The sequence below is a fragment of the Scylla paramamosain genome, chromosome 5 (assembly GCF_035594125.1).
Source record: "Scylla paramamosain isolate STU-SP2022 chromosome 5, ASM3559412v1, whole genome shotgun sequence".
In the NCBI taxonomy this organism is placed as follows: domain Eukaryota; kingdom Metazoa; phylum Arthropoda; class Malacostraca; order Decapoda; family Portunidae; genus Scylla; species Scylla paramamosain.
Genome location: NC_087155.1, coordinates 34,056,551 through 34,067,555, shown reverse-complemented (window position 1 = coordinate 34,067,555; position 11,005 = coordinate 34,056,551). Strand labels below are relative to the sequence as shown.

The window sequence follows — 11,005 nt, the reverse complement described above, 5'->3', positions numbered from 1 at the left end:
AACAGCATACAGGTACCTAGGTATTGCTCACACGAAGAAGTAGAGAGAATTACAGAAACACATTCTCCTTTATGTACTTACTGAATTGAATAAAAAAAAGAAAATTGTCGTTATGAAAGTAGTATAGATACTTGTAAAATTAAAGGTAAAAAAGAGAGAGAGAAGGGGAAAAAGATGGAGCTACGTGTGTTGTATCTCTGAAAAAAAAAAAATCAGTGAGCGATGAAAAAGTAAACAGGATTAGGGAACAATGAATGACCTGATATTTACTGCGGTTTGATGTCTTTATAACCGTTTGGAGAGAGAGAGAGAGAGTGTGTGTGTGTGTGTGTGTGTGTGCGTCGAGTGGCGACGATAACAGTGCTATCTACTTTTTTTTTCAATCCCCTCTTTTTAGTTTTTCCTCTTCCTTCCCTCCACCTTACACCACAAAACGACATTGCCCCCCCCCAAAAAAAAAAAAAAACATTAAATGATACACACGAAGGCGGAAAAGAACATACAAATACAATACCTCATCCCCTTAAATCCCTCCGTCCCTCCCTCCCTGCCCCACCCTCTCCACTCCTCACGGGCCGCCGCCACCGCACCTCCTTGGCAAGTATAGTTCGCCAATCCAAGGCAGGAACCGCATCAGGTAGGTGAGCCGCGGAGCCCCATTGGTTCTGACACTGCCCATGAGGTACCGGTTTGTGTCCAAGGTCGGCGAGGCATCTCCGGCCAGGCAACAGGCCAACCGATTCAGCGGGGTTTTTATTTGTAAGAGAGAGAGAGAGAGAGAGAGAGAGAGAGAGTGTGGGGGAGAAATCTGACTTGACGTGGAGAAAAAGAAGAGTTCGTGGGTATATAAGTAATGATATTAAGACTTCTTTATATTCCTCTCCATCTATCTCTTTCTCTTCCCTCTGCCTTTTCCATTATCAGCATTCAGGGAGCTTCTAAGAGAGACAGAGAGAGACAGAGACGGGGACATGGAAAGTGGGGGCGTGGAGATGTCTTACATATACTGAAGTAGCAGCGTTTTACTGGAATCGTTAAGGGGGCGAGGAGACTGGAGGTGCATGATCGATCGAGGGAGAGAGCGGCAGTGCATTGGGAATGGAATGACAAATGTGTTGTAAACTGAAGAATCCTAAAAAAAAAAAAGAAAAAGAAATCGTAATATGTGGACTCAGGATGTTATTCTATGAAGACTCAACGGAAACACGAACATTATTTATATTTGCTAAAAACGTACAAGTTATTTTTTTCTGTTATTTTTTCCTGATTTTACATTGAATACAGTTTGATTTGTTTAATGGATATGTGAGGTGACTCTTACTAATCTCGGTATGGTGATAGTTTGATATCTAAATTATTATTATTATTATTATTATTATTATTATTATTATTATTATTATTATTATTATTACAATTTATATAAATATTTGATCCTATAACATAAATACATAACTGTAAATGAATGATACAAATTACAATACATATTTTACAATTGAATGATACAAATTACAATACATATTTTACAGTACAATGTAATGATGGGCATTCCAATTACTGCATAAATAAACAGAAAAGAATTGCTGACTTATTCCCGTCACTGGAGGGAGTAAGTTTAGCAAACGCTCGGCGTAAGACAGTGAAGAAGGGAGTGCGTTGGTAGAGGGTTGCGTGTAAGAGGAACCACCCCGGAATGTGTTGTTGGCAGAAGACGGGCCGTGGCGCCATAGGTTCGGTGGAGAGTATTGATCAGAGAGAGAGAGAGAGAGAGAGAGAGAGAGAGGAGAGAGAGAGAGAGAGAGAGAGAGAGAGAGAGAGAGAGAGACTTACAGAGGAGTTTATGGGGGAACGTGGGCGTTCGGGCGTGGCGTTCAGGTCGATATGTTAATGAAGGGCTTACGTTGGAGGTGGTGACTTACTTTCTGGACTACTTTCCTCGGTATAATTATTGTGGCTGTGTATATACGTAGTAGAAGTCTCACGAGGTGTTGGGCAGGGGTGATGGCTCATGCGGGTGGTCATCGTGTGGTGGTGGTGGTGGTGATGGTCATGTTGGGAGGAGTGGTAATGAGCAATAGAGGTGGAGGTTGTGTGGTGCAAAGTGGTAATGACTGGACTGGTGGTGGTGGTGTGGTTTTTGAGAAATGACTAGCAAGTGCAAAGGTTAAATAGTATAATCTCTCTCTCTCTCTCTCTCTCTCTCTCTCTCTCTCTCTCTCTCTCTCTCTCTCTCTCTCTCTCCACACACACACACACACACACACACACACACACACACACACACACATCAATAACAATCCATAATACACTTGAAAGAGCAGTATAGGAAGCTGAAAACAACGACGTAGCTAATACTATTACTTTACTTCCTAACGAGCCTTAAGTCTCCTAAAAACAGTAAATAAGTGGAGCAACAACGGAAAGAAAACATGAGTCACGGGCCTGCCGCGTGAGTCAGCCATCTGGGGACTTCTGGAGCTAAAAGTCAGGTTACAGACTCTGAAAAGAAATGCTGTGGGTTTTACGCGACGAAATAGTAAACACGATATGGTCATAACGGAAGAGGTTATGAGTTAAGCATTGTTTTGCTTTTGTCCATCAGTGCGTTTTTAATTTCAAACTGTTGATACCGAGTGATGATAATTTATTTATTTGTCTATTTAATTATTGGTATTATTTTCAAACTACCAATAACGAGTGATGATTTTTTTTTCTGCTTCTTTATAGTATTTCTGATAACAAGAGTGATTATTCTTTTATTTCTTTTTATCTATGTAGTTATTGCTATTATTTCTTAAAGCGTAAATTAAGTCGGCCGAGGACTGAAAATGGTGAAAACCTGTTAAGTTACGGCCCCTAAGAAGAAAGAAAAGAAAAAGAAAACTAAAATATGAGACATTTTCATATCATAATGTAACTTTTCTCTGTAGTATTTTGACCATAATTTGTGCAGGAAACTACGTACTCATGGCTACATACGTATTGGTCTCTCTCTCTCTCTCTCTCTCTCTCTCTCTCTCTCTCTCTCTCTCTCTCTCTCTCTCTCTGTAAATTACTTTGTCGTCATTATTATTCACCACCAATCATTCTTGGTTAGTTAACAGTAGCTTAATATTAATCGTGGAATGTTTCACTGTCCCACTGAAGAAATTAACGTCGGGAGCATCTTGTTTGAACTTCAGATGTCAGTACGTGCTGGCTGCACTGAGACCATCTTCCTCAGAATAGCTTTAGCATCTTCGTAATTTATGTTTTGTGCATCTGAAATTTTAAGGTATTACATCTGTTAGACATTGCTTTATACCCTTTCACATTTATTTTCCATCTATTTACTTGTTTTTCATATTCTACTTAAGATGTTTTTACGATAAGTTGGTTCGTGTCTCTCTCAAAGAGATGTTTTACGAAATACTAATATTAACACTGCATGTTGTGTCTCTGCATCTCCTCTTATCAGTTTTATTTTTATCTTTGCATCTGGCATTTAGCAAAGAACCTTATTCAGAAACACTTGCTCTCTCACCACGACTATTTTCAAAGGCCATAGGAATTATTAACCAGGTTTTCAATAGTGTTACTCCTTTTAATCATGTAAAAATCTTATTAATCTGCCACTAGAACCATAAAATAAATCATCCTTAAAAACCCATATAACATCATTTAGAGCCTTTTGAAAATAATGAAGGTCAGAAGGTTGTTTTCAGAATGCGGTCCAAAGAATGATGAATCCTCAGTCGAAGGCGTTGATACTGCGAGGTTATCATCCTTTTCGTGACACTGCTGCTAATTACTGGCAATATTGATCTATATTTTGTACCCTTCTAGTCGCGCTATCTCTTGAAGCCTTTCTGTATCACAAACAACTACAAGAAGGAAAGGGAAAAAGATCGATTGGCCTTCAGGACTTTGTTGACACTACAGTCAGCAGCAGTAAAACCTCTGCTAGTCCTGCTCTGTGCTAAAGTTTGACTCCCAGCAACGTCTTGGAGACATGGGATAGTTACTGCTCAATGCATGTCCGTCTGGCTTCTTTGTTTGCTTTCAGATGTGGTGCGAAGCTTACAGTGCATCTACTGTTTTATACCTCATCATGAAAATTTTACTTGAGTTATGGCTAATAAACTCACTCCTCTCAAGAAATGCTTCTTAGAAAATGCGTACTCTTTAGGGTAGACTTAAACCTAATAACCAATAAGTTTCTTACCAGGTGAATTACTTTACAGATGAAGGTGAAGGTTTAGTTAGCCCTTAAGAGTATCAATTTTCTAAAAAAAGCATCTTTTTAGAGGGCTGAGTTTATAAGCTATGACTCAAATAACATTTTCACTGTGAAGTGTCAAACAGTAGATGTATTTTTAGTTTCGTATCACATTTGAAAGCAAAGAAGCCAGACGAATACAACTACCACTTGTCTCTGAGATGTTGCAGGACGTCAAAATTAAGTACAAAATAATCTGAACTTACAAAATCTATGCTGATCTCCACTGAAAAAAAAAAAATTCCTGAACAGTGAATAAGTTTGTTTTATCAGATTATATATATATATATATATATATATATATATATATATATATATATATATATATATATATATATATATATATATATATAATACTTACAAATAGGTGGGAAGATTTGATACAAAGTGCAGGAAATACACAAAATAATAAAAAAATAAAATCTTTTAACGAGATGGGCTAACATAGTGTATTACCTCTGTGCGCGTCATGGAACTTCATTATTATTATTATTTTGTATGTAAGAGACACTGATTTAAGACTACAAAAGTATATAAAAAAGGCCCACTGAGGTGCCAGTCCTTGGAGTAAAAGTGCCAGAACGATTAACCAAAATTGTAGAAGTATCTTGAAATAACTATTTACCACCGTTATTGGTTTGTAAACATCGTATCCCAGATAAATAATGCCTATGTCTTATTGAAAATCATGCTTGACAAATCACAGAGACAGACATTAATGTAGTCCGTCCTGCCATCCCAGCCTGGAGAAACAGGCGCGGGAAGAGCGGTGGTGGTGGTGCGGGGAGGACAAACTGCTGTGTGTGTGTTTGGCCAGGCGCGGCTTGCAGGGGTGAACAACCTTGCTTCTCGGCTTCACCTTGGCCGCAGCCGGTACTGGGAAGGAGAGGGCATTGTTAGGAGGGGTAAGGGAAAAAACACGTACTCTTCTCACTACTGAGGAAAGAGAAATATCTGCCAGTAACTCATTGAAAAAAAGAGATGACGAGATCATGACCACTCTACATCACAGTTGCCTGATGGTCAGAAACATTTGATTTAGTTGATTTAGTTGACAGTCGCTAAGCAGTAGGGAGGAAGGGAAGTGACAGTGAGCAGTGAGGTGTAAAGGAAGGGGAGGGAAGGTGATGGAAGGGAAGGGTAGTGATTATCGTGCGTTTTACCTAACAGCTACAGAGGAGAGCCGGTAATAGGAATGGTTGGTCAAAGGAAGGGAAAAGTGCTGAAGTAATAGTAAATGGAGTCCAATAGTCCTCTGAGCCACCATGTGCTTAGTATTATTGCTACCTATGACTGCCATCCTCAATTCTTTTAGGTCGTCTCCACAGAAAACTACTATTACTACTACTACTACTACTACTACTACTACTACTACTACTACTACTACTACTACTACTACTATTACATTTTTCGATGCAATTTACTAATTACTCCCTACATTTTCGTATAGTACTCTCAGTCCTGTCTGTCTCTCGTCATAAAGTTATTGGAAGAGAAGATGCAAAGTTAGTAAGGTAGAAAAGCTGAGGTGGACGTGTGGCGGCGTCACTGTTAACTCGTACCCTCGAGTCGTCAACACTGCGAGTATATATATATTCCTCCATCCCGGACCGACGCCACCTCAGCCTTGATCTTGCAGCGTCGGCATCATGCGTTTCCTGGTGAGTATGCCGCCCAGAAGACTCCTGTGCTGCATGCTGTTAACTTCCCATCTAATTGCTACTACAACCTGCTATCATACTTATCTTTGCTGTTGCTTCTAGTGATTAGTCTTGTGTTTTAGATAGTCGCGTGTTTAAGCTGTTGTTATGCGTGTTGTTATGCTGTGTGCGTCTTCAGTGGATTACTCGTGTGTTTGTTTAAGGTTGAGGTCCGTCAGTACTTTACTTAGGTTTGTGATTCTTTATATTTATGGATATTGTATTGCCGATAACAGAATACGTGATGGCAAAGTGTGCAGTGATGTGCTGTCCCAGAGAGATGCGCGTCGCGACCTACGAGAGGCTTGGCCGAAGATTGCTTGGGGCGAGGTAGCGGTCTCCATTTGACTGGTAGTTGTCAATTCTGGCAGGAGTGATGAATTACGGAACTTGTTTGTGATCTTAGTGATTATTTGGTGAGGGGGAAAGAGGGCTGTGCGAGGCGTCCTGTAAGCGCCCACCTTCCTGCCGGGTCGTGGATACAGAGGTGTCCTGTTCTCCCCGTGACGTAATAAAACCGGTCCCTGGGTCACTCACCTGCTCTGTTTACCTGCGGGTTTGCCGAAATTCGATCTCCAGTGTTTCGAGTCACCCAGCTTTGTTGTTTGTTATTCGCATACATTCAATTTTGTAGTTAATAGGAGTGTTGATCAATTTTTATTTTTTTATTTATTTATTTTTTTTTATCCCACCTTGCATCTTTACCTCATGTTGTTGACGCCCCAAGCCAACCGGCCCTCCCTCGCCCACTCCCGGGAGGTCATCACCCTCGGCTCCTCCCTCGTGCTGCCCTGGTGCTCAGCTGCGGAGCACCCTTGTGGTTTTCCTACTATAATTTGCATCATGTTTGTGCCGAGTTTGAATGGAAGCCAGAGATTTTGATCTGGTGCGAGAAATGTGTAAAATAACTGCGTGAACTAATATACGGGACTATGAAATTATGCCATTCTCTCTCTCTCTCTCTCTCTCTCTCTCTCTCTCTCTCTCTCTCTCTCTCTCTCTCTCTCTCTCTCTCTCTCTCTCTCTCTCTCTCTTTCTTAATCTTTTCTTCTGTAATCTTCTCTCTTTGGTTCAATAAACTATATACACAGACAGCACAAGTATCCAGCATTTTCTAAGGGGTGTTGGTTTCCGTGCAGGTTCTGATGGTGGCGGTGGCGGCGGTGATGCCCGAGGACGTCAGTTCGCCATTGTGAGTTTTATTTCATCACTGTTAATTTACTGATTGATCATGTTTATTTTTTCTTTGTTTATCTGTATGTTTAGTCGCTTATTGTTATGAGATATATGGGGAGAGCACAGTTTTTGTGCAAGACTCGAGTCATTAAGGATTCCCCGCCAGGCCTTGACTCCTTCGCCGTATCTTTACACAGGTACCAGTTCTATAAGTCTACAGGAGGCAACTTCGTGCACGGCTACGCTTATCCTCACTATCAACTCCGTGGTGGAGCCAGCGTCCCGGGCGGCGCCAATTACCTCAGCGCCTACGGTGAGTCGGCTTCCTATTCACGTCAATATAACAAACAAATTTGTCGGCTGTTAGGAAGCATATATATATGTATATATATATATATATATATATATATATATATATATATATATATATATATATATATATATATATATATATATATATATTTTTTTTTTTTTCTTTCTTTATTTCTTTCTTTCTTTCTTTCTTTCTTTTTTTTTAGCTCTTGGCCTGTATGCTTTTCAAAACAAAAATTCTTCATTGATTCTAATGATCACAACAAGCACCATAATATTCATGTGCGCACTGTTAAGAATTGAGTAAATAAAATGAATACTAATCTTTCCTATACAGACAACTAATTTGTTGATCTTCCAGCAGGTTACCCAACCCTGCTGACCCATCCCTTGCTTGGCCTCGCCACCCACCACCAGGTGAGCACCATCGGTAGGGAGGCTCATGTCAGGAGCACCTTTCTTCACCTTTCCGTGCACTCAACTCATCTATGAAGTGAACCTCTGAGCCACCTCCATGAATAATGAACGACCTTACTATTTATTGATCATCATCCATAAACTTCCATTAAACTTAGGCTTAAAATGCATTCCGTTACTAACAGTGATACCCAGCTCACGTGATACGAAGACTTTTGTCTGTATTTTGTTGTCTTATTTCTTATTACCTGTGCTTTCTCAGAACCCTGTGGCTCCAGCCGAGAAATTTAAATCTGTTCCCGCGGTAGAGATCTTCCCCCCTGGCGCTCCTGTGGTCCCGCAACAAGACACTTCCGAGTCAAAGCAAGATTCTGGAAGGACCCCTCTGTCACCCTTGCTCAGGATGGCTTATGACGCAGGCTTCGTGAGTGCATCAGGAGTCTCCCAGTCAGGTTCTCCGCTGTACGATGTGTCTCCTTTCTTGGCTGAGGACGCCGGCAGCGTGTCTGAACTGGCTTATCGTCTTGAGGCCGTCCCTGTTGCCGCTGTGCACGATGTTCAGCGTCCATACGCTGTGGATCCTGACCACAGCTTCTCGCCAGTCCTCATCCACAGCGATACACCACAGGTCACCAAGTACACTCTTGAGGTGCCCGTCCAGTAGCTTTACTGCTGGCAAATAATTGAACGCCCTGAACAGATCGCATTGATGTTATTATCTAAACGCGCCACATTTCACTTATACTTTTAAGTACTGGCTAAAATTAAATGAAAGAGATACGTAAATAAAGGTATGTACGTATGTTGTATAAGGGACTACCACACGTAATCCAGATGGCATCTTGCAGCTTGTCTTGCATTTCGCTTCATAGAAAACGATGGTCTGTTAGGAGTAACTCGTGAGTTTACAATGTGATGGTGCTGTCCAAGGATAAGCAACGACAGTTTCTCATCCTTGATGCTACCGTAGTCATCCCGTCCGGTTATTTTAACAAGGTAAGGCAAACACTTCAGCTTGAGGCAGGTGTTAGATTGCTAGCGGGCCTCAGTAGTCCTTCAGTGATGTCCCTGTTATGCACTGTTGCAGCCTTAAGACAGCTTGCTGCTGTGTTGTAATGTGAGCTTATGGTTGTGAACACTACGTTGTTTTAGAGAGAGAGAGAGAGAGAGAGAGAGAGAGAGAGAGAGAGAGAGAGAGAGAGAGAGAGAGAGAGAGAGAGAGAGAGAGAGAGGAGAGAGAGAGAGAGAGAGAGAGAGAGAGAGAGAGAGAGAGATAAGGAACATGACAATAAAGGACTTCATGTGAAAATCTGATAGAGGACTTGTATTTTTCTTGATTGATGTATGATAATGTATTTTACTTTATTACATTGATAATTTTTTTCTTTCATTCAGTATAATATTTGTTTGATTGATTGTTAACCCATTTTCCACTTTCCTTTTATCTTGACTGTGAGCAATGTTATATTTTATGGGGATTTTTCTTTTTTTTCTCTTTTCATTCTTCTATTATTTCTTTTCTTTTTGGTAGGGTGACATTACCGATGACCTTATGCGGTGTTGTTTAGTTATATCTGGTTGTATGTTCATTCAGTTAATTGAAGGGTACACTGTGTTGGATATGGTGAGTGCCATCCTGTATTTCTTGCGGTGATATTAGATACAGCCAAGTTGCGTAGAATTAGAGCTAAGGAAGAGATTATGAATACACATAACCTAACTCGCTGTACTACGATTACTCTTCATGGCATTCCATTTTTATCTTATCTCTTGTTAGACTAGTACTCAGGTTCATGATAACTGATCCAAACAAACACGGCAATGAATAAAACAAAGAATAGTAAGCAGACGTTAAAAAAGAAAGGTCTATATTCTCAAAGGTTTCAGTGTCTCAAGTCGACTCCTTGAAGCAGGTTATAGTGGAAGTTACTGGCGGGTTTTCAAGGTTGTGTTCATGAATGTAATAATAGATCAATAGGAATTAAACCTTTGAAGAGGAAAACACATATGATAACACAATTAACTGATTTTGAGAGAGAGAGAGAGAGAGAGAGAGAGAGAGAGAGAGAGAGAGAGAGAGAGAGAGAGAGAGAGAGAGAGAGAGAGCATTTAGGAATACAGAACTCTACTCGTATTCAGGACCGTATTCTGAAACACTTCTGCCTGGCACCTCCATTACATACATCCAAAATGAATCTAGTTGAAGGCACACTTTTTTTTTTTTTTTTTTTTAAGGATGTATTCATGTTTCTTGAAGCAGACTAACAAAATTTCTACATCATGAACAGAAGAAACATTCTTGAGAACCCGGCTAAACGTTTCTGTAGCCTTTAAAAATAATCGTGGTGAGACAGCAAAGCGTTTCAGATTACGGGTCTTATTTCCACCCTGTCGAACGAACACAGAACAGTTGGCACCCCTTAAAGATGCGTGGTATAGCTGTGCGGGTGATTACACGACTTATTTCGTGACAGTGCATTATTTAAGTAGATATCTTTCTTGTAGTGAACGTGCATGGTTTGGTAACGAACACTGAATACTTCTGGCTAGGCAAGTCGGTGGAATGGCGGACAGGTGTGGTGTAGGAGGCTGTGATGAGCCGTAAGAGGTTATAAGACGGTGTGGCCTGGCAAACGGTTGTTATGGGGATAATGAACAGCTGTGATAAGGTGGCAAGTTGTGATGGGATAAGAAGAGTCTCTGCTGGAAAGAAGCTGTGATGGGCTAACGATGGGGTGTGATGAAGTGTCAAGAGGTTGTAGCGGCGTGTATTGGACTGGCGGGATGGACTATGGAGATGAAGCATCAAGGAGCAGCGGTTTCCTGCCCACTCCTGATCAGGTTAGTCTGCTTCTCTATACCTTGGGGTTGAAATGCATGATGGATATACGAAGATTTCTATTTGATTCTATTTTTTTCTATTACTTGATGACCTCTTACACACCAGCGTTAAGAAACAGAACATTTGGTAGCTTGCTTGGTATGGGATTAATTGGTCGCGAACGAGAGGCCACGAGATAATTTAAAAAATTCATTCCATATTATTGAAAACCTTCATTAAAGAAAATTGCTCACACTTATTTTGATGATTTTCAAGTTATGTAGCGTGGAAGTATTTGTTTTTCCTCCTGTTCAATATAAACAG

General features: G+C 40.6%; 2 protein-coding genes across 4 annotated transcripts in view; both read left to right on the top strand.

Moving 5' to 3' along the window:
- LOC135100873 (uncharacterized) overlaps positions 1-9,260 on the top strand; it is a 16,585-nt gene extending 7,325 nt beyond the window's left edge. The window contains exons 1-5 of one of the 3 annotated variants that reach the window (XM_064004389.1): positions 5,808-5,916; positions 7,095-7,147; positions 7,329-7,444; positions 7,805-7,860; positions 8,123-9,260. In XM_064004389.1, coding sequence (XP_063860459.1) covers positions 5,905-5,916; positions 7,095-7,147; positions 7,329-7,444; positions 7,805-7,860; positions 8,123-8,524 — 639 coding nt within the window. In that variant the 5' untranslated portion in view covers positions 5,808-5,904 and the 3' untranslated portion in view covers positions 8,525-9,260. Of the gene's footprint in view, positions 1-5,807; positions 5,917-7,094; positions 7,148-7,328; positions 7,445-7,804; positions 7,861-8,122 lie in introns of those variants that run through there. The other 2 variants (XM_064004390.1, XM_064004392.1) reach the window with 2 other exon arrangements.
- Positions 9,261-10,016: 756 nt separating this feature from the next.
- Positions 10,017-11,005, top strand: part of LOC135100871 (uncharacterized) — a 43,367-nt gene continuing 42,378 nt past the window's right edge. The window contains exon 1 of the mRNA XM_064004384.1: positions 10,017-10,701. Coding sequence (XP_063860454.1) covers positions 10,591-10,701 — 111 coding nt within the window. The 5' untranslated portion in view covers positions 10,017-10,590. The remainder of the gene's footprint in view (positions 10,702-11,005) is intronic.